The sequence below is a fragment of the Misgurnus anguillicaudatus genome, chromosome 23, assembly GCF_027580225.2.
Source record: "Misgurnus anguillicaudatus chromosome 23, ASM2758022v2, whole genome shotgun sequence".
Taxonomy (NCBI): Eukaryota; Metazoa; Chordata; class Actinopteri; order Cypriniformes; family Cobitidae; genus Misgurnus; species Misgurnus anguillicaudatus.
The window spans coordinates 7,114,256-7,139,179 of NC_073359.2; the positions used below are offsets into that span (position 1 = coordinate 7,114,256).

A 24,924-nucleotide genomic window follows, 5' to 3' on the forward strand; every position below is an offset into this window, starting at 1 on the left:
CAGCTTTGGCAATCAGCACTTTGTGTGGACTCACCTTGGCAGGATTTTCCAGCCTGGCAGTGTGTCATGTGGTTGAGGACATTCTTCATGGTCCTGCAGTGTGGCAGCGCGCAAGCTCTCACCTCGCCGTTGGCCTGGTCGCGCCGCTGGCACTTGTGGGCGTGGAGCAGCAGTACCAGCTGCTGCTGTATTAGCTTGCGCTTCTCCGGGTCGGCCGTGGGGCCTGTGGATACGCCCTGACCCGCCACCATTCCCACCGGCACCTGTTGTTGCTGGGGCTGCAGGGGAAATGAAGACGATGTTACAGTCTTGCAGTGGACGCCAGTTCAAGAGATGAATATCAAAGGTGTGACATAAGAAACTTACCATGTTTGGCATGCTGGTGACTGTCGCTCCCTTTAGGTCAGTGGGGAAAGGTGGTAAGCTGTTGGGCATGGCGCCTTTATTCTGTAGCTGAGCATTTACACCGGCCGTGCCCATTTGTTGCCCTCCACCTTGGTACTGACCAAACTGACTATTGCCACTTGCCATGCCCATCTGTAAAGCAAGAGAGATAAGACACCAATGAAGAGCGAAAAACCCATAAAATGCTACACAAAAAAGAGAAGAGGAACATCTCACTGTGGGTTTACACCAGATGCGAGTTTAACGATTTACATGAGTAGATTGCATACAAAGTCAATGCAAAGACGTGATCAGACCTGTCTTCGCGTGGGGCGATGCCAATGACGCGATATGGGCGGCGCGTTTGCCGTGAAAACACGCGCTATTCGCCTCAAACACGTCTTCGCCCAAGTTGAAAATATTCTAGCGAAAAATTCGCATGACACGAAGTTAAATCCCGCGAGTAATCTAGAGCGAGCAACGCGATGCGATTGCACGCTTCGCATTTGGTGTAAACCCACAGTCAGAAATGTAGGCCCTGTTTATACCTGGCATTAAGATGCATTTTGCTCAATTGGATCCCAACATTTGTATTTGACGTCGTCCACTTGTGATCCAATGGACCAAAACGCATCTTAATACCAGATACAGAATAGCACAATGTTTCATTTTTAAACAAAGTCGTCCTGGGATCAACCATATTTCTCCTACTACAGCATAACAATGTAAATCATTAGCTTCTCGGCTTGTCTCTCAACGCTCAGAGATATGCATTGAGCCAATAACAACCCTGTAAAGTTTCCCGAAGAAACTTTTCCATGAATCTTATCATGACGCCTTGTAAATATATCGCTTTGATGTCTCACGCAGATATTTTTGCAAAAGATTCAGCAATGCCAACGCTCTGCAGAAACAGGATATATCCTTTGCCAGCAGCATGAATCTAAAAATACACATTAAAAACGACTTCCATAAGTGAAGCTATATTTCTTCACTTATCTATAGCCATACATTAATTCACAGTCAAAAGTGCATTTTTCTAGATTTTTGGACCTTTTGCTGCCATTGGTCAAGTTGCCAAGTTAAGTAAAGAAATATACAAAGAGCTCAGACGCAAAATGCACTAAGTGCGTTTGATGCGGTAAGATAATTTGGTTATTATCATTTACTTATTTTTGACAGAGGTGGCATTTAGCGGCTTTTGCATCTGAGCTCCTCATATAAAGGAGGTGTTTTTCATGTGGTGCATTGATAGATTAGTACATTAGTCATTTAATTCATATACTGATCAACATCGATTGATCCATATGCCATATTTTTAAGCTTTAAAAATGGGGCATTATTCAAGCCATTATACAGCTAAAAAGATACGGAATTACTTTTGTGCCAGTAACAATGAATGCAAATGGACCAAATGTATTACAAGCAACTATTTAATATAACTCAGACTATGTTTGGCTAAAATAAAGTTATATACACCTAGGATGTCTAGAGCAGTGGTTCGCAAACTGTGGGCAAGATGGTGCAAGGGGGGCACATGCCAAAAAAGTTTGAGAACCACTGGTCTAGAGCAGTGGTTTTCAAACTGGGGGCCGCGAGATAGTGCCAGGGGGGCCCCAGTTTTATGACATTTTATGAAATACATTAATTTATCATCAATTCTGTGTATAGTTAAACCTAAAAAAATAAGGCTACTAACCAAAAGCACTAATTTTTTGTATAATTTAATTTTTTTTATTAAAATGTTGAGTTTTTTGTCACAAATTTTCTTTGGGGGGCCGCGAAGGAATGCACTGTACACAAGGGGGGCCGCACGCTAAAAAAGTTTGGGAACCACTAGCCTAGGGCAGGGTTGGGCATTCCTGGTCCTGGATGCCCCTGCCTGTCCTAAACGAGTTAGAAATTTTTTTTTAGTTTGACAACATTTCTTATCGTGAATGTTAATCTGCATGTAAATCCCTAATTTTAAAGAGCTGAACCATAACTTCATTGTTGCGATGACACGGGTCCTCACTACGGGACTAAAGTGCTGAGGCTTCTGTCAGACAAACAAGCTCCCCTCAGTGCTGAACTCCAGCAGCGTGCCAGCCATCCACTCTCCTCTGTTGACATCGCTTCAGCAGACAAGATAAAATAGACCGGTCGAGAGCCATACACACCAGCCTCCCTCTCCCTCGCTCGCCCTTCTCCTCTGCTCATTCATACACACCTCTCACACTCCCCTCTGTGCTTACTCATCCAAACACACATTATCTCGCTCTTTCTCTCTCCGAGCTGCCAGGACTCTCCCTGCCGGTAGATCCGTAGTCATCCCCAGGATTTCCTCATTTCCTCTGTACCATGCATGCGGTACACAAGCTTTATTTGTTTTTTTAGACTCCACAATTCTTTACATTTATGCATTTGGCAGACACTTATATTTAAAGCGACTAGCAGTGCATTCCAGGTACATTTTTATCATTATGCATGCTCCCTGGTAATTGAACCCACAACCTTTGCGCTGCGTACGCAATGTTCTACCAACTGTGCTACAAGAACACCTAAACCCGGTAATAGCATTAAAGGAAAAAAAAATGAAAATTAGCCCACAATTTTCTTACCCTCACGCTAGGGCTGAACGATACATCGAATTTTCATTGTCATCGCGATATGAACCCACTCGATGAACACATCGCAACAGACAGCCTTGACGCGATGAATGAAGGGAAAACAGTAAGCGCATGTAATAAACGTTTGACCTATCACGTTTAGTCATGAAGACATGTGCTGCGTCCGAAATCGCCCACTACCATACTATATAGTATGCAAAAAGCACTACTTTGCCTACTATATAGTATGGAAGTAGGCGGTTTCGGACGCAGCGGGTTTGCGCGTTCATGATATTAGGCCAATCAGGGGAACCCCCAAGTCAGCTACGCTCAGATTGATATGTGAGGTGTCAGTTGCGACGCTGTGCTTGTTAGCAAAAACTATGGCAGAGGAAGGAGAGAAGAGTGAGGAAAATGTGTTGTCAGACGAAGACCTTGTGGTGAAAATGAACAGCACTTCAGCTATATCATGGAATTATTTTGGATTTAGGAGAGATGACGCCGCAAACACAGGTACTGTGGAAGCGGTGATTCTCATATAGCGTCTATTGCGCGCTCAAGTTCATTATTTCAAATGTATGTGTGCTCTGGAAGCGCCGCGGTCGCGACACGCTCGTTTTTTCCAGGTATTTCAAAAACATTTGAACTTTTCAGAATGACACTAGCGCAGCGTGCAGGTCATGTGACAATAACCTACGTGTCTAGTGTTTTCCACGTGTTTTTAGGCGCGACATGTGAATGGCCCCTAAAACATGAAAAAAATGGCCCCTAAAAAATGAAAAATTTTTGCAACTCACATCGTCATCGCAACATTAAACAATCTCATCGCACATCGCAACTTTTCCTCACATCGTTCAGCCCTACCTCACGCCAAGATAAGTGTATAAACAGCCGAAAACAATCAGAGTTATATTATTGGCTTCTCCTAGCTGCCAAAAAGAGCACCCATGCGCATGCTAGGCTTGGGCGGTAATACGGTAATATGGTATACCGCGGGATCTAAAAATAGCAAAGGTATCAGTTTCTATACCGCCATACCGGCATTTAAAAAAAAAACAATGAACTTATATAGCAGACAAGGATTAAATATTAAATTAGGGTGGGCGAAATCTAAAAATTTTCTTTACCTACCATCGAGCCATTAACCAAAGAGTTTAAAATATGTTACGCTGTTTGAAATAACAGCTATTTCGAGCTGCGCATGCAATTTCGCAACTCTGTCGCATCTCTCTGCTGCTCTGCCTCCGGCTCATCCGAAACATCTTCCCGCAAACGCGTCGCCGAGGAGCTTGTATGCTGCTTATGCAATCGGAGGACAAATGACTCCTTAGTTTCAAAATGGTTTGAGTAAGGTGATCGCGTGGAAAATAAAGGCGTTTTCTCATTAGAAGCTCATTTGAAACATTGCCGCGGCTTATTTAAGAAAATGACAGCTCCGAAGAGAAGCCGCTTAAGTTTGAGGTAGTGCTAAAAATAATAAAGAAAGATGATGATCATCATCACCTTATCAGTTAGCACTGAAATGTAGATGTAATCTATTTCCAAATCTAAGCCCATCTTATGCGGAATGTTGCCTAATAGAATGCAACACGATGGATAAAACAGGCACCTTCAGAATGCATAAAAGATGCACCGCCAAGGCAGGTCTAACTCACTCTGTGCCTTCTAATAACGACTAGAACAACTCTTTTGTATAATTATAATTACTTTTTTATTTTTCAAAAAGACAAGTGTCAACTTCTATTAAGTGAAACATGGACGATGCAATGCTCTGCTTATGCGAGCCGCAAGAAAGCCCTTGTCTGCTTTAGAAAGAATGCATCAAAGATATTTAATGCTAATGTATGAGTTTCATTAATTTATGGTGAGATCCGTGCGTTCTAGTTAACAATGCAATGCAAGCGAACGCGCCGTGCCGGCGCCTCCATGTCACGGTTATTATATTCTCTACTATATTTGCTTTTTATTTATTAAATACATGCAATTGGTTGATGAAACATTTATTAAAATTAAGACACAATTTATACAAAACGAAATTCACTTTAAAGAAAGGCTTTCTACAAAACAAAACCTAATTATGTGGTAAAAATGTCTAATGATTTACAAAAACAAAACTTAATCTGCACTTTACTGTTAAAAGACGTAAATGTTAATAATTTGGAATACAACCAGGAAAGACTTTCGTTTTAATTATTTTATTGCTGGATTTTACAAAAAAAAAATTATTTTATATGCTGGAATATGCAGAAATATAAGTTAACAGAAGGAGGACTTTCGTTATTTCATTAAAATATGGTGGAATGTGCAGAAAATAGGTTTAAATGTTGAGCAATTTTTTTCAAGTCTTGCTTTGATAACATTTTAACTTGATGCAATGTGAGTGCACAAAACCAAACGCCGTGACCTCGCGCCAGAACCCAAATGCCCTGACCTTGCGCCAAATGTTTTTATTGGTTTATAAGTACAAACAGGCGAGTTATGAAAAATTGTAGTGCTGCCGCGAATAGTCGACGTAGTCGACGATGAAAATTTGTAGACGGCAATTTTTTTAGTCGAGGAGTCGCATATTTATTTTTTTCCGTCTCAAACGGCCCACTGTAATTCTGTCTCATGTCTCAAATGGCTCAATGTAATTCACCTCCACACCAGTCTGTGCGCTGTGCGCGCCCTGCTGGTTAATCTGCTACGCTATCATCTTTCTTCCCTCTCCCCCTGCCTTCACTGCTTTAATTTTGAAAAATTGGCGGTGGCAGGTCAGTCTATGGAATTATGAGTCGGAAAGCTTCCGAAGTATGAAAGTATTTTAAGCCAAGTTGTGATAAAAGAGTGGTCTGTTACACCGTGCCAAACGTCGCTGGCTTATCACGGGAGCACAACGACAATGCACGAGCATCTCAAACGAAAACACTCGGGAGTTATTGACGATACACCCACAGAGAATAGGACAACGTAAGTAACTGTTATATGATTATTAATGAAACGGCGAGCTAGTCAGTACTGTTTTATTAACTCTTTTGAGAAGTACAATGACTCTGTCTTTGGATGTTAAAGGCTATCAGTGTTTGCTCGTGATTCCGCCACGGAATCAACACTGGACGCAACAAATAGATTTTTCATGATTCCCATTTACATTTTTATTTTACTATTTTAAACGGCTCAATTCATTGTGGCGAGTGTTCAGCGCGTCTCTCTCTCTCTCTCTCTCTCTCTCTCTCTCTCTCTCTCTATCACTCATGTTGCTTGCAGCGCCTCGACCGCGCGCGCCTCTCTCTTACGTGACAGTGAAAAGGTGGCAGTGTTTTTAATGTACTTTCTTTTTCGCGTAAACGTCAACATTCACAGATGTCTCTGACAAAGACGACTGATCGAGTTAACATGACTTGAAGAAAGATTAGCAGTAGTGTGAGTCTGTGTGCGAGCTTTCTCCCTCCCTATGATGCTGTATGCCGTGTTCTGTAGTCTATGTAACAACAACAACAGTGTATTCTCTTATATTTCTGAATTTGCACCGAATTGTCTGCGCTATATCACTCGCATTTAAAATCAAGAAATGGCTCAAAACACAACAACAATTATGAGAAGAGCAACAGCAGTAAAGCTACAATGTAAATGTATGGTGATTTTTGCATATCTAAATCAGGATTTTAGCAGCAGTTAAAGGAACAGCTGGTTGGATAAAAAACGAGGTGATGGGTCATGTTTAGTCACTATTTTATAGGCTACAACAGAACAGATAATATGTAAAATAGCATTCAGTTGTGTTAAAATGCAATATAAGATCAAAGAGTAGAAGTGAAACATTTCATATTTTTGTTAAGCATCTTCTTTGCACTGGAAGTTTTTATTATTATTTATATTGTTTACATTGTAATTTTTTATTTGGTAACATTTAAGTTATTCATATTGTTTATGACACACCGGTGGGTTCAAAATAAAATGGACACAATGAAATAACAAACACTTGAGTTTTTTTTAATTAGTCGTTTAGAATAGTCGACTATTCGAAAAATTAGTCGAAAGATTAGTCGTTAGAAAATTAGTCGTTAGTGGCAGCACTAAAAAATTGAGTGTGAGGGATTTGTTCACTTCGCACAAAAAGATCCTGGAAATTGGAATGAGATGGCTAACTGTAGTAGCGTTTAGTCCACTGTCTATAATAGCCTAATTAAGAGATCACTTTTTAACCAGCAACTGGTTAATTCTGTTTGACCTTTGTATTTAACTTTTTTATAAACTGCTAGTTGTTGCTAATAAAAGTTGTTAATATTGTTGTGCATGTTAGTTTGCTATTTTTTTCAGTATTAGTGTTTGGTATTCAGTTTCTGAAGGGTTTAGGCACAAGCCAACATTATGGTGACGCTGTCTGAGCCTTACGTCATAATTTTATAATTATTCACGGTAATACCGTATACCGGGGTAAAATAGGGAGGCGGTTTGATGGTATCAAAATTTGGATACCGCCCAAGCCTAGCGCATGCGTCATAAAATTTATTCTAGTGGAATTGTAAAATCTCTTCTGAAGTGAAATGTTAAAATGCGTTTGTAATGTAAACAAATCAATAGCTTTAGATTCAAATATAACGGCACACTAACAGCATAAAATCTCATTGGCTCTTGTGTGTTTTGTGTCTGCACGTTTCGTCATGATGCATATGACGACAAGGCATGCAAGAAAATGCAAGTCCATGCGTTCATGTCAAAATAAAGGTTTCATTATCATTAAGTGTTATTTTTTCTCGCATTCCGAGTCATTGAGACACTGTTTGTCGTAATTGTATTCAAGAAGGGCACTTTTCCCGTCGTCACCTCCAGCTTGGACCTGCGGCGAGCGGGATGGTTTTAAACGAGAGGGATAGTTTGCCTCAGCTCACTTGAATCGCATAAAACTGAACAAATACATAAGGATTACTACTTTGTGTTCGGACAGATATGAGAGCAGCGCAGCTGCTCATGATGTGCTGGATTTATAACACAAAATGAAAATGACAGAAACTGAATGCGGCACACCCGAACAGATCCATTGCGGGTGCCATTTTGTTGCGTTGGCAGCTAGCCTCATCTCGCAGGGCATTAAAAAGCTCAGGTGGGTGCTTGGCATCGAGCATCGTTGTGATCATGACTAGTTTAACAGCTGCGCGCTCGCTTCATTTTTTTCTTCTGCTGTATGCATTTTGCGCAGGTGCCGCACACACGTGCATGACCTTGCTTTTTCAACCATCATTAAGTTTTTTCGATTTAATTACTATTGACAATTAATTGAAGATTGATTCATTGTTAACATCCCTAATTTCGTTAAAAACCTATTACAAAAGAGGTGCTTCAAAATCTGCTCAAGGTAAAGTACACATGTTGGCTCTTGTGTAGGGGCCTATAATTTCTACGATCACGGAATCGCGGACGGAATCGCGGAATTGGCAGATTAACACGGAATCTAGTATTAACGCGGAATTCCGCGGAATTTTACATATTTTGAATAAAATTATGTTTTTGTGTGGGAGAGCTACGTATGTCTGGGGGAGATGCAGACCGAGGGAAGTAAATCTGGGCGACACACCCCCTCCGTCGTTTCAGACCCCCTCAAAAACACTGAAACCATGTTGAAGCACTTCTCAAGGCACCAATGCTTCGACACCTGTTGTAGCCTTCTGCAACAACACTAAACAATGCATTGAATTGAGTTGTGTGTGTGTGTGGGCGGGCACGCGCGTGTGCATGTGTATGTGCGTGTGTGTGTGTTTAAATGCATGTTTTACAGTCATTAAGTAACTTAATCGTGTTATCCAGTTTTTCCCAAAATCATTTACATTTTAATCATTAACATTAAAGGCACACTCTTTGTATGACTAAAAAAAAAAATTGCCAAAAATTAAAACGGATAAAACGGAATTTGCAAAAATTAAAACGGAGAAAACGGAATTTGGGAAAAAATAAAACGGAATTTGGGAAAAAATAAAACAGATTTTATAGGGCCCTACTTGTGTGCTGAGGATTGGATAAGCCACACAGATGCAGACAAAGCGAGAGAGCTGTGTCACAGAGAGTCACTCCAGAGTCTCTTCTGTGGTGAGAACGTTCAAAGGTCTGCATGATACTGAGCGGGTTGAATTGCTTCCTGGGGGTATTCAGTTAAACCACAGGCCAAAAAACATTCTCTTCAACACAGACAACACAGACCACCCGTCAAACTATAGTTAACATCAGCTATGCTTTATCACCAACCGGCAACTGCTTTGTGTTTTACTAGCAAACCTTTCACACAACAGGAGTCCAAAGCGAACACTCGCCAGGCAAACCAAATGACAGTATTTGATCAAATTTGAAACATATGCAAAGCTACGTTTGCACAGCTACACCTGGGGATTTTGAAAGCGAAGTGCTACCTTGCTGCTTTCGGACACAGTCAGTCAATGATAGATCTATAACAGAGAGGGTTCAGAAAAACAAGCATCGTGCTGGGACATCATCACATTTGCATACAGCACAGAGGAGATGCGTTTATGTAGCATGGCACTTTAAATCGACAGCTTTTCATTTGCCTCCCCGTCAAGCGTAACGCTGTGGTTGGCATGATCGTAAGCCTTTAAACAAAATGACGAGTTTAAGATTGGTCTCGCACAGGCGGTTCGCAAGCATTTAAGCCTAATAAATAGCTTATGTGCCAGAATGAGTCATGCAATCAAACAATGAAGCAGAAAAGTACGGCTACAGATAAGGTGGAGTAATGCCGGTCTCTGTTGCATATTACACTTACAGATGCAACATCCTGATTTACGCTATAACCATGCCATTTAAGAAATAGCATGTAGTCTTAAACCGCTAGTTTAACTGCCAACTTATGATCATGTGGCGCAGACGTGCCTGAGTTAGATTCCGACTTGAATTAAATTTAGTTTGTTTTTATCTATATTAACTAAATATAGTGCATTGCCGATAAACAAGTCATAGTAAAGGAAACATTAATCTCACCTTGTTGATGTTGCCAGCCTGCTGGGTGTTGATGCCCATCTGCTGTGCCCCTTGTGTAAGAGTGTCCGCAAGGACACTGCCTGCTGCTCCGGCACCCGCTCCCCCTACCGAAGGCGTCACTTGCATGCCGCCACCTTGATACTGCATCCCTGCCGCACCACGGCCGCGGCCTACGGACCCGAGAGTTCCATTCATCACCTGACCCTGCTGAGCACCCGCGTTCTGTCCCATCATGCCATGCTGCTGGGCGTTGTTAAGCATAGCCTGGTTAAATCCCGTGCCGAGTCCCATGCCAGTAGATCCAGCGTTAGCTCCCTGTGCCCCAGCAGCGCCACCCGGTTTCTGTGTTTGAGAGGGATGGGAAGGGGAGCCCTGGCCTAAGGAAGCCTTTCCCAGCCCGCCCAGCTGAGCTCCCATTCCCCCCGGCTGCGGACTGGAAGAGTTCATCCCGGTGCTGAGGTTGGTGCTGCTTCCCGGCCGTAGGAGCTCAGAGAGCTGCTTGTGCTTGGCAGCAGCATCTGGTACCATCGGGCCATGAGCGCCTGTTGAACCTCCATTCGAGGGCATGGACATAAGCCCAAGGTCCCCTCCATTAGGAATCAGCTCATCGGGTAGATCATTCTCCAGGTCATCCCAGGAAAGTGAGCCCAAGTCTGAAGACAGAAAAAGACAAAAATGTAAATATGTGCAAGGTGTAATATGTAGGAATAATTGACGAAAGGCCGTTGAATTTTTCGATAATAATGCACAACCAAGGTTATCCATTGGGGTCAATTATTCTGCTTATAGCATGGTTACCACAAACATTGCTCTGGTGGTTATTTTAAGACATTTGACAGGTTACGTGTACCTTTATCAAAAAAATAATGCATACCCATGAAACATTTCTCAACCAATCAGAATAAAGCACTCAACATCCCAGTGGTATAAATATAAATTTGATAACATTATTTAAATGCAATCAAAAAGGGTGATTCTCTTGAAATTAGACTTATGAGGTGTCATGAAACATTTAGATAAAAAAAGTAAGAGTATCAAAATAAGAAGCATACAGTTACAAACATCTCTTCACGTACTATTTTGCACATGATTTCAAATGACGTCATACAAAGCAATTTTGTTGTTTTTTCCACATTTAAGGGAAAATTTTTCATTACCGCAACGTGTCCATGACTGGATTTGGGTTCTTGGACATAGAAATATGTATATATATAAAAAAAAGCTTCAGTACATGTTAAACTATAAACATTTACAGTAAAGAAACATGTGTGTATTTGGTGATCATTGGTAAATGTAGAGACAATTATAAGGAATATAAATGTGTCCAAGAAAAATTATCTCATCCTCCGCAACAATTTTCAATCATTGTTTAAGCACTCAAGGAACTAACTTTTTTTTTTATTCTTGGAAGGGACATAATTGACTGTGACACTCAAGATGGCTACCAGGTAAGCAGTTCTTATTTTTTCTCTCCAGATAAAAGTTTAAATTTTGTTTGTCATAGTACCTACACAACTTTTTAGTTCTCATTACTGAAACATGAGTTTGTAAATGCATATATTTAATTTAATATCATGTTGCGGTAATGATCATTTTTGATAATGATCATCTAAAAAATGTAAATAATTCTATAGAAAATATTCTTAAAAATAATGGTTATAGTAAGTTCAGACCTTAATCTTATATGTGCAAAAAAATTGGCTTCAAGGGCTTTTTAAAAAAAATTCTGATGCTGGACACCTTCTAAATCTGGATTTCATGAGAATCACCCAAACAAGTCTTTGAGGGTCGGAGGTTCCAGCACCAAAGTAAGGAATACAGTTTTCATGTACAAGCCTCCACTTTTGTATGTGCTGTTTATTCATATTACACATTTAATCTAAGCCTTTATAAACTTGCTGTGAACATAACATTCTCCAGGCTTACAGCATCCTGGAAACCAACACTTTATGGGGCGGTACAATAATTATTATTGTTATAAGATTCCTTCTGACATCACAAGGGGAGCCAAATTTCAATGAGCTATTTTTTCACATGCTTGCAGAGAATGGTTTACTGGGTTGATCTTTTTCGCATTTTCTAGGTTGAAAGAAGCACTGAGGACCCAATTATAGCACTTAAACATGGAAAAGTCAGATTTTCTTGATATTTCCCCTTTAAATCTATGTCACAAGCCACCACTTCTGGTTCCAAACGCTATATCAGATGCCTTAAATAACACTGGCAGTGTGCTGTTAAACTACCTGGATATTGCGATCGTAACTTTCATCTCCATACTGAAATACCAGATGGCCAGAAATTAATTAATTTTTAATGAATCTTTAAAGTATTGGTGTCCAGGATGCTGTGAACCTGGAGAATGTAATGTACACAACAAGTTTATAGGCTTAGTTTCAAGCAATACTCTAGCTAGATATCAAAATTACCCCACGATTTACTCGTCCTCAAGCAAATCGAGATACGTCCATCACCTTTCCGACAAACACATTTTGTTATTTTAGTAAATGTGCTAGCTCTTCCAAGCTTTATAATGGTAAGCATTGGTTGCCATGGGTACATTGCGCAGTGACATTCATGTGAGTTACTGGAAGCTAGTAATTATAGTTCATAAAGATTTAAAATATGTATAATATTGCATCTATTACTCACAAAAGACCTTTATTAACCCCATGTGGATTACTTCTGTGAAGGACGGATGCACACTTTTGGGCTTAACAGTCAGAAGTTGTTTGCTGATCCCTGTTTTCTCCCATTAAAAGCTTGGAAAAGCAAGAACATTTACAAAAATAACTCTGTATGTGTTTAAGGGGTTAGTACATTATGAGTTAATTTTGATATTTGGCATTGCTTTTTCAGTCTGACGTCATATGCCACAACTTCTGGGTCTAAACGATATTTTAGACGCCTTAAATAGCAAGCAGTACTTACACACACTTGCAGTGTGCATAACAGAATATTGCGATCCTAACTTTTATCTCCATAACGAAATCCCAAATGTCCAGAAAGTAATTCAGTTTTATCTTTAATCTACACTATCCAACTACGGCACTGTCATTTAGTGCAGAGAGAAAGAGAAAATAATTTAATCAGCTCATTTGCATTTTAAAGGACACACCTACAAATTGGCAATTTTAACATGCTATAATAAATGATCTGTGGGGTATTTTGAGCTAAAACTTCAAATGCCCTATTTATTTTACATCTATAAAAAATCTCATATGTCTCCTTTAACAAACGATTACTAGGCAAATGGCAAAGTCTATACAATGTTTACTCAGTCAAATCTCTTCCTTGAACTGTCAAGTATTCAGATATCAACATCAGCAATGCAGCCATCCATCTTGCAGGGCTGTCACTTAAATTTAAAGGCAGGGTGCACGATTTTTGAGAAACGGGAGTCGGGCAAGTACCATCGTTGTCTGGGTTGCGTATGTCTGGGGCAGGTCTATCAAAAGAGGTCCAGATTCTATTGGGGTATAAGGCGTGCTTGTTTAGGTGATTTCAAATGTCAACATGACTTTCAGAGATCGTGCACCCCGCCTTTAAATGGCATGAGACAAAATGCATGGTTGAGCCCTCTCTCAAAAAATTTGAAATAGAAAGCTACACCATACAGGATCAAAACACACATTACATAAGGTTAGGGGTTTGCATTCATTCAGATACCATCCAAATATTGCTCTAGCATCTTTGCGGTCTTGAGAAAAACACCAGGGAAATTTGTGCATCTCTTTGCCAGTTTTGCAAGTAGCAGTCTAAATCGATACGTTTCTTGATCTGCAACCGAGTCCGCTAATAGCCCTAATGAATCTACCTTATCTATTAAAACCTGCTAATGTGCTTCTGACAGTTTATGTACACGCATACACAAAGCGAAGAGCGCAAGATGTGTTGAAACAGCTTGAGGAAAGACAGCGAGAGACTAGCAGCAGTTGTTAGCATGTTTAGCAGTGGAAATGTCACGAACGCAGCAGGAGGGATGCGCGAATTAATAGATTTGTTAATGAATACTTTCAATGAGAAAAACATACGCTATTAAAGCGTTAAATGCTTTCTACCAACTCAGCGTAAAATTCAGCGTCATTCAGTCGTAAGTTCATTTTCCCAAAAAAGCTATGCCACATTTATTGCTGCTTGCTCCTTCATATACTACTCAAAGAAAAATAGTATGCACTACATCTAAACACAGCCATGCTAAATCTTAAACGCTTGTCAACAAGTGATAGGCATTTCCCATAGCAGTAGTTTATCTCCAGCCGTTTAGGATGGTTACATCCTTTAGTTTTTCTTTCTTTCTTTTCCTTTCATGTATTCTAGACTGAAATTCTGTAAAGCACAGAGGTCAACTCTTGTTGCATGTATTTATGCTATATAAATGAATGAATGGAGAAATCTTGCCCTTTCCCTCCCTTCTTCATTAATGACCGACGTCACCAAGCCAGAATCGTGCACGTGCTTGCTTTCAGATTCAGCTGTCGAGTGCAAAAGCACACGCCTGGAGCCGAGCCAAAATGCAAAGCAGTGTTTTGGTTTGGAAGCACCTTGGAGTCCGGAGTCCCAATGGGAAGTCGGATTGTACTTTTCGGTCTTTCTCTTTCTGTTCGTCCCGTGGCTCTGACGGGGAACTATAAAAAGCTTTTCCGTGCGGCAGCAGACTACAGCTGTCATTCCCAGCGTCTAAAGTATAGCTGGTTGTCTGAATTGGGACAGGTGCACCGAGCCTAGGATTTTATTCGGATAGTGAGGACGATACAGATATACATGATGAACAGAAGTTGAGATACACGTGCCGTGTATAAAATTTCAAAATGCATCTTAAGTTCTCTGCACTCCACACCATTGCAATGCTCCATTGCATACAACACAAGCTTTCGCATGTGCATTTGTGAACTGGTTTGAGTATGGTGTGAATTAGGATACAAAATGTAAAAAAAAGGGTTTATATCTCTTTCTGGATTGTAGAAACAAGTCTTAATCCAGTAAGTGTCCTGTTTGCCTATTTTATCCCGATTCACTACATTCTCGAATTTGATTTGGTTAAAGGATTAGTTTATGCAAAACTGAAAGTGTTGTCATTATTTACTCACCCGAGTCATTCAAACCCACAATGCTTTTCTTTGTTCTTTAGAACAAAGATGTTGATTTTTTTAAGTGTTGTTTTGTGTGTTTTTTTACGCTGGAAGTGGATAGTGACCACCTCTTCAAGCTTCAAAAGGATGCAAAGCATAATTAAATATCTCCACATGACTTGTGCCGCATATTCCAAGTATCCTGAAGGCATACATAAGGATTTGGTGAAAAACAAACTAAAACATAATATATTGTTTAATGAATGTTCTGAACTGTGCGGTCACCATCCACTCCAATTGTAAACGAAGACAAAAAAAACACCAGTTCGTAACCAGTTCGTAACAACAAAGAAAGCCATTGGAGGTAAATAACGTAAAATAAAGTACATAACCGTAAACTATATGACTACACAATATATTGTTCAGCATCAACATCGCAATGTGCGAATCTGCAATAGTCACATCGCAAAATATGCAGAGCATTTTTTCAAAATGAAAACTTTCGAATGCCATTGCCAGCATAGAGAAATCACAAATTCAACAACATTTCACGTAGTCATAGACACGGTGACACCAATTAATATTGTTTCAATAAAAGTTTAATAATATGGTATGTTATGTAAATGGTATGTAAAACCATTACACAACCATTATCCTCAAGCTGCCATTTCAGAGCTATACAAGAAAAGCAAGTCAACAGTACATTCCTCTTAGACAGAGCTTTTCAAGTCAACTGGGGAAGTTATCCTGTATTTGTAATATATACCGCAGGGAATTAAAATATCGCAATGCCAATTTCCAATCAACATCTCGCAGGCCTAGTAAATATCATGGGAACAATAAGGTATTTTCATCATTTACAGAGAGAAGTCAGTAATTTTATTGCCTTCCGAATCCAGAATGTGTTTTCTCCGACCACCTGCGTAAAAATTCACAGACAAATTACTTAAAGGAATATTCCTAGCCTGACGTTGCCATACTCAATTCTAGTCAGAATTTGAGTCTGATACCGCTCCATTGAGCTATAATTATGAGGCGTGTCTCAACCGAAAAATGCCTCTGCACTCAATTGGATAGACCTACGACCAATCAGAGCAACCGAGTGTGTAACGTATGTTGAAATTACGTCTTTGCAGCCTGACCGAACTGGTAGTTATTCGCTACAATGACACTAACATTGTGATTATACCGAGTTAGCGAATGTACATCAACACCTATTATGTTTACAACATTTCGTTTATATCACAACATGAAGTATTTACTAAGTCATAGAGTAAGACTATCTCTTACCATTTGTACGTTAGGTGAACTTCATCCACGACGATACCCATTACGTTTGCTTGAAAATATTGGAGCCTAGCATGTCCCTCCACTCAACCACGATTCCGGGCTTCCGAAAAGAAGCTGGCAACAACCGCTAATTATATCCATCTCGTCGTGCACGCTAAGTTGCATCGCCGTGATAACGTTAGCCATTTCAGTTGCGACCAACTTTTGCCAAATAGGACATCAACAAATGCCCTGCTCGCGTTTCTCTGTTCCTCTTTTAAAATCAATGCTCTGTCGATATCTTTTAGTACAGACTTAATGTCAGAATCCACACATCTGAACTCTACAGCGGCAGCCATTCAACACACGCGCTCTTTGGTGACGTGGTTCATTACGTTACTGTTGATTATCTGTCCATCATCGTATAAAGCCCGCCCTGACAATTTGATTGGTTCGACCAGCATTTGTCCTAAAATAGTAGCTCCTCAACGCAGAAACCCCAGACCCATCTTCCCGTTTACAAAATCTTGTGGGCGGGGCTAAGATGGGCTGGCACCCAGGCTAGAATATTCCATTTTCTTAAAAGAAAAATCCAGATAATTTACTCGCCACCATGTCATCCAAAATGTTGATGTCTTTCTTTGTTCAGTCAAGAAGAAATTATGTTTTTTTGAGGAAAACATTGCAGGATTTTTCTCATTTTAATAGACTTAAATGTTGGGCTCTATTAAATACTTAACAGTTTTTTTTCAACGGAGTTTCAAAGGACTATAAACGATCCCAAACGAGGCATAAGGGTCTTATCTAGCGAAACGATTGTCATTTTTAACAAGAAAAATAAAAAATATCCACTTTTAAACCACAACTTCTCGTCTAGATCCAGTCGTGATGCGCCAGCGTGACCCCACGCAATACGTCATGACAACAAGATGTCACAGAGGACGAACGCCCCAGTGTTTATAAATGTGTTGAAAGAGGACCGTTCCTACGTTGTTGTATGTCAACTGATACTAATTAATGTCTTTGTGTCAGTTTATTGTTTAAAATGGTCTGCAAATGTGCATTTTATATATGTAACACGTGACCTCCCTACGTCACTACGCATTTACGTTAGGTTGCGCTAGACCGGACCCTGACGAAAAGTTGTGGTATAAAAGAGCATATTTTTTATTTTTCTTGTCAAAAATGACAATTGTTTCGCTAGATAAGACCCTAATGCCTCGTTTGGGATCGTTTATAGACCTTTGAAACTCCGTTGAAAAAAACTGTTAAGCGTTGAGTTAAGTATTAAATGTCGGGCTCTATTAAAGTCCATCAAAACGAGAAAAACCCTGCAATGTTTTCCCCAAAAAACACAACCCCTTCTCGACCGAACAAAGAAAGACACCAACACCCCGGATGACATGGTGGTGAGCAAACCATCTGGACCCCTCCTTCAAGAAAATTGAATATTCCTTTAATGTTTTTAGACAAACACCAAGGTCGCATTGTATTTAATTGCGAATACCAAATTCAGATCTCAGAGTTTATATAAGGGACCAAAGCAAAAGTCATACTGTACTCCCTTTTAGACCACCGAAAAGCATTGTATGGGCACGCACTTTGCGATTATTCTGCATCAGTGAAGGGTCTTTCTTTGCGTGCATTTTAAACATTGACATCTTCATATGTGAAATGTGTTCACACTGTCCAGAAGTCATTCATTTTCAATGTGAGTTGGCAACAAGCTCCAGCAAGCAGTAGCGCACGTGAGCATCAAGGAGAGTTGAAATCAAGTCAACTTTACGGTAATGAGCAGAGGCGGACACTACTTGAGTATTTTAAGTAATTTTCCAACCATCTGTGCTTTATCAGAGTGTTTATCTTAGGAAAAAATTTACTTCACTGTAAATGATGCGCTTTACAACAGACGCAGAAGAGAAGCCACTGCTGAATAAAGTCGTAATTTTTGTTATTTTTAGACCAAAATGTATTTTCAATGTTTCAACAATTCTTACTAACCCACTGATGTCACATGAACTACTTTGATGATGTTTTTATTACCTTTCTGGAAATGGACAGTATACCGTACGTAGATTTTCAATAAACGGTCAAGCAAGCTCTCGGACTAAATATAAAACATCTCAAACTGTGTTCCGAAGATGAACGGATGTCTTACGAGTTTGGAACGACATGTGGGTGAGTCATTAATGACATTATTTTCATCTTTGGGTGAACTATCCCTTTAAAGTTGTCTTGGTTCTTACAGTGACAGTAAACTGCTGCTTTCTGTGTCAGAAATGTTCAGTACACCCCAAAAATATGTATAGACTACTAACAAACATTTCAGGTCTTTTATGAGAAACTTGAAGGTGAACCAAGGCAGTTTGGTTGGTTTTAATGACAGTTGATTTAATTTGGCACGACTGGTCTGTGCTTTGCTATCATTACGGAGTTAATCCAGCAGGCCTGTGCTGTCAAGACTCAAAACGGCACTAAATTACCCCACACAATGGGGCGGTTCGCCCGCCGTGTTGGAATTACTCTAGCGGAACATCTCCAGTCTTGACTTCTGCCCTCATGTTACTGCCGCTGGCGCTTGGCTTCGGTTACACACACACCGGTTTGAAAGGGTGATGGGTTTTAAATGGCTTTAATTTAAAAGACATAAACACACACCACCTCCTAGTCCATCAGTCACCCGGAAAATCTCTCTCATGCCTCACTCATCGAGATTCAGCACATCAGAGAAAACACAAAAAGCCCATAACGTAGGCGGACTAGCGTGTTGAGCTACATATGACTTGGATAAAACGCAGCCAAAGCAATTAGAGCGAGACTTTCTTGGCAAATACACGCATTAGCTGTTTTGCCAAAACCGGAACCTGCACACGTTTTTAACTTTTTGTGTTATGGTTACGGGGAAATATTTGCAAAATCTGGATTTAATGGGTGAATGGTATAATGGAACTCAAAATACCAGACAGCGGGTACAATTTTATGAATAACAGCAGCGATTTAGTTAATAACAGTCTAGCAACAACTGTTTTAGATATTATCATTGGCCCAAAACTCTCTTAAAATGAACTTGGATTTTCGCATCACTCATTCAGGGTGAGTGAGGCCAGAAAAAAATGCTTGTAGATGCAAACCTGTAGCATTGTTTTTTTAATCAGGATGATGTATACATATATACACATTAACCTACATCCATACTAGGGCACAATGATTGTGTGGGTTTAAAGTTTTTGTGTGATTTTGAAGTCCGACTTGTTAGCGGTGCAAACACGTGGTCCATAGTAAAGACCTGCAGTGCTGCGCAGACAGATTGGCGTATGACATCACAGTCCCACAAAATCAATACAAAAGCACACAGGGAAGTTTGCTCGCGAATCGCTCATGCAGCACCTCGAAAATACGCATATCGGTTGGAGCAATGCATGAAGCTGAACACAACTCAGGGGCACCGTGGTTTCAAAAGCACCCAGTGACGTTTGGCTTCACTTAAAAAGTTTATGAAAATGCAGTCAGATTCAAGAATGGTACTGTCGACAATGGAAGCTTTGCTAGGTACACACTAGGGGTGTCACGATTCTCCAAATCCTCGATTCGATTACATTTTCGATTCTAAGGTCACGATTCGATCCGATTCTCGATTTTTACATATTTTTTATATGGCATATAATTTAGACAAAAATTATATGCCATTATTTATTATTATTATTACAATACTTTAACATTAACATGCACATTGCACAACTCGCATGGGGGTTTGTGGGCTTCACTTAACGCGAGAGCTTGTAGAGAGAGGATTCCTTCTTGCACGCACATGACTATGCGCGGTTGGCAGTTACATGGATCGGGCGGATGACGTGACGAAAAATAAATTTTTAATTAAATTCGGGCGGGTGCCGGATCGACTGCTTGTTATTAGCTCTGTCCTTCTAAGCATGCGACATCTCTGTCTTTCATAGTGGCAGCCTCAGAAGTTCAAGAAGAGAACTGAAATGAGACGGTCTAGCCTTCTGAGGACCCAAAATTTGCGTCACCTGCTGCACACGCCCCCAGTAGCGCCCACCGCGCCTGTCAGCAGAAAACAGCGGAGACATTTCTGACTTATTAAAATAAATATGTAATCAGAAAAATATTAATTTATTTCAGAACATATGACACATTGATGTAGATTAATCTATTTAACAGCATATCAAATAATCAACCTAGAAATATACGCAACATAAACAGAATAATATTAACACAAAACATAACTTATAATACTAAAACAGTGACAAGAAAAAGTTTTCTAATAAATACACACTTTTATTTAATAAAGCTTTTAATTGTTTGGGAAATCCTCGGCTGTTAAGGATCCATTCGTTCTATCATTAACAGCGCGGAGAAATGAGGACGCATTTTGACACAGCTCTTATCAACGCTGGCGAAGGAGGTACGTGGCAAACACAAAAAATGAGAATTAAAAACAAAGGAAATAGAATGTGAGAAAAGGGTTGCCTGGAATAAGTTTTACAACGTGGTAAATCAGGATGACACCAGTGCAGGCTATGAAATAATAGTCCATCCGCGCATCTCTAACATGGACTTAATGCGCGTGTCTTGGACTCATAGCATCTGAAATAAATCCAGCATAATAAGCAGCTGCGCTGCTCTCTGTCTCATGTGCACGTGCTCGCATCTGTCCGACGTCTGAACATAAACTAAAGTAGTAACCCTTACGTATTTGTTCAGTTTTATGCGTTTCATGCAAGCTGAGGCAAACTATCCTTTTGTTTAATATAACCCGCTGCATCTTTGCGCCTCCCTTGCTATCGCGCACGTGCAGAGAGCTGCGCTCTGTCCAAAGTCAGATCACTGGTAATCCTGTTTATGATATGCATTTCAAGGAGTTGTAGCATCCCTCGTCTTTAAAATATGATCGCGATCCGCTGGACAGATGTTTTTAAAGGCATCTCTGAGAGTTTTTTTCCTCGCTTGGCAAGCCGACCGGACGTGAAATGGGGGCGTGGCAGCATCGACGATCCCATTTTTTAATTCGAAGTTCGAAGCTGTGATTTAATTTCGATCGATTTCGATATAAAATCGAAATCGTGACACCCCTAGTACACACCAAAAGAATACTGGGCTAATTTTGGTCCGATTTCCCCCTTCCGACAATCCAAGCAATGTCCCATTTATTTTGACGGTTCTACGGATTATTTTATCAGATTTGTCCAAACCTGATTGCAAGAACGTCAGAGCCACGAATCGGAAATATTAAACATGTTTAATATTTACAATCAGAAATCCTGATGTGTTGGGGAAACCCCAAGGACAAACATGTGCAACAGTCTTGAGATTATCAAATGAAACGAAACAATACCCAATCAGAAAGCGAGATAATGGAAGACTGAAGCATGGACATTTCTTCCTGCTTATCGTCCGCCATGGTTATTAGTGCTGGGTAAAAATATCGATTCATCAATGCATTGCAATTATTTGTTTCTCAATTCAATATCAATTCATCAAATCCTATGAATCGATTCAGCCCCCCCGGCCAGTGGCTGCGCTGTGGGCAACACTCTAGTGAGAGTGTTCAGCGTTGTACAAGACGTGCTTTATCAAAACAGAAAGATCAAAGATGGCAAACAGCAGCACTTCTTTCAAGCCTGCACCATCAATGTGATCAAACATTAGTAATACTACACACATTATTTAAAAATATACTCGGGTACTTAATTGCTTGTGTATTTACTTATTATTGAATCGATACCGAAGCAAGCAAATCAATATCGAATTGAACCGAATCCTCAAGAATCGAAATCGAATTGTGAAATTCCTAACAATATCCAGGCCAAATGGTTATTCTGAAGTCTCGCGAGATTTTGCAAGATTTTTTGTTTTTACAGTTGAGACTCTGGTTGAAAATCTGTTGCGTGTGTTGTGCTGTCATGGCACACCACACACTATAGGAGTAAAATGGTTAAATCTAGGATGTTTTATCATCTTGTTTGTGGTCTCACATGTTGAAAGTCTTATAAGATGTAAAAAATCTTTTGGTGTGTACCCAGCATTAAACTTTCTGGCCAGCATGTAACTTAAGCTAGGGCTACAACTAAAGATAAATCTTATCAGATTTAAATGTGTGAGACCATAAACATGATGAAAAACGACTTAACACGTTTGCTCCTATAGTGCAGTGGTTTTCAATCTTGTCCTAGGGGACCCACTGCCCTGCACATTTTGCATGTCTCCCTTATCTAACACACCTGATTCAGATCATCAGCTCATTAATGGAGAGATCCATGAACAGAACTGGGTGTGTCAGTTAAGGGAGACATACAAAATGTGCAGGGCAGTGGGTCCCCTAGGACAAGATTGAAAACCACTGCTATAGTGTGTGGAGTTCCGCTATGTGGTCATGACAGCACACCACGCACCATCAGATTAACTTTACAAACAACGCGAGTCTCAGCTGAGAACACAGGAAATCTCGCTGAGATTTTGCGATGTTTCTCGTCGCCAAACGTGACTGCACAGTAAACAAACAAACATGGCCAACACCTGCATAAAGTCATTAATACAATGGACTGCTTTTTTACATTTCTGATGCCCATCTTACTTTGGACTGTGCCTGCTGCGCCATGTAGTTGTTATAGTTTTATCTTTCATCAGCTCGCTTTCTGCTTGGGTATTCTTACGTTTCGCGTGACAATCTACAGCATGTGCGTGTGTGTGTTTGTCCTCTGGGTTTCCCCACACAACAAGATTTCTGACGTACACATTCAAGATGATTTGAGATTCAGACGCTCTTAAAAGGGACACTGCACTTTTCTGAAAACACGCTCATTGTCCAGCCCCCCCAGAGCCAAAGAATCGATTTCCACCATCTTGGAATCCACTCAGCCGATCTCCGGGCCTAGCGGCACCACCCCCAGCATAGCTAAATAAGAGAGTTATAATAAGAGAGTTATATAGAGTGTCGATATTTTTCCCATTTATAACTTGACTCTTCTGTAGTTACATCGTGTACTAAGGCCGACAGAAAATTTAAAGTTGCAATTTTCTAGGCCGATATTTCTAGGAACTATACTCTCATTCTGGGGTAATAATCAAGGACTTTGCTGCTGTAACATGGCTGCAGGAGGCACAATGATATCACGCAGTGCCTGAAAATAGTCCCCTTGGTTACTTTCAATAGCAGAGGACTATTCTCAGGCGCTGCGAAACACCACTGCGCCTCCCGCAGCCATGCTACAACAGCAAAGTCCTTGACCATCACGCCAGAATGAGAGTATAGTTCCTAGACATATCTGCCTAGAGAATTGCAACTTTTGGTTTTCCGTCAGTCTTAGTACACGATGCAACCACAGAAGAGCCAAGCTCCAAATAGGAAAAATATCATATTGTTTTTTAGCACGATGCTAATGGTCTAATCAGATTCAATGAATTATGCTAAGCTATGCCAAAAGTGGCACCGCCAGACCCGAAGACCAGCCGAATGGATTCCAAAACGGTAAAAAACAAATGTTTAACTTTAGGGGAGCTGGAAAATGAGCATATTTTCCAAAAAAAGTAGAGTGTCCCCTTAACCATCTTTAATACATCATATCCTCATCCTAAAATGTGGCTTTAAAGACATGTGCCTACATTGAATATTATTATATAGGAAAATGGTACATACACAATGTCTAGTCATTTAAAGGCACCATGAAGGTTGGTGAGCAAAACATGAATCAACACTTAAAACATATATACATATATTTAGAAGTGAATCCATCACTGGTCTTTATCACCAGCACTTTCAGTAGTAGTCTGAATGTACGCAAGCAAAATGGATGCTAAAGCGGAAAGGGTCCAAACCGCATTACTTTGTAAATGCATGCGTGCAAAAGCCAGAGAAACAGGTTTCTATGAGTTTTTCGCTATTAACCACATAACTGACATTAAACGGTTTACGTCATACAATTACGCTAGCTACCTTCAAATGTAAATCATGCTAACATGCCAGTAGGTATTCAACAGGCTATATTTTCTGTGCAACCAATTTTATGACTCAATAACATCTACACGACCTGTACACGCCAACTGACAGCTTTAAACACATTTGAGTGCTTATTAGCTGAATGCAAACATGTAGCATGCACAGTGCATGGGTCACCAAAGCAATTCATGTGGTTAATGGTAGCTGCCTTCTACAGTCACATTTAACTAGCCAATGAAAGGCTATGATAGTGGCAGAAGTCTCACCATGGCCAACAACCAGCATGTATTCCTTTGAACACAGGGCTCCAGACTTACTTTTTTCACTAGGAGCACAGTGGCCCCCACCTGAAAATTTTAGGGGCACAAGCAGAAAATTTAGGGGCGCACACCGTAAATCAACATGCTAACCAAATCTACGAATTTCCACTGTATTACTATTACTTTAATAATGAATGCAGAAATTACAATGTAAGCTGTTTCAAATTCAGTGTCACATTTTATTCTGCATTTTTGAAGATGCAACAAGGTAAACTGACAGCACCATCGCTGTCATGACAGTATAAATAGTAAACAAAATACCATACATTCAGAATAAGAAGTAGGCCGTGTTAAATTTCAACATCATCTCTGCCTCATCTGTGCTCTGATTTACAGTCATTTGTCTTCTAAAACGTGCCCTTTCCACGTTTAAT

The 24,924-nt window shown here is 40.2% G+C and overlaps 1 protein-coding gene across 10 annotated transcripts in view; it reads right to left on the reverse strand.

Moving 5' to 3' along the window:
• Positions 1-24,924, reverse strand: part of crebbpa (CREB binding protein a) — a 53,495-nt gene that overhangs the window by 25,435 nt on the left and 3,136 nt on the right. For 8 of the 10 annotated variants that reach the window (XM_073862380.1, XM_073862378.1, XM_073862376.1 and 5 more), the window contains exons 2-4: positions 9,939-10,591; positions 367-537; positions 35-278 (exon numbers count right to left, since the gene is read on the reverse strand). In XM_073862380.1, the coding sequence (XP_073718481.1) occupies positions 35-278; positions 367-537; positions 9,939-10,591 (1,068 nt within the window). The remainder of the gene's footprint in view (positions 1-34; positions 279-366; positions 538-9,938; positions 10,592-24,924) is intronic. The other 2 variants (XM_073862381.1, XM_073862375.1) reach the window with 1 other exon arrangement.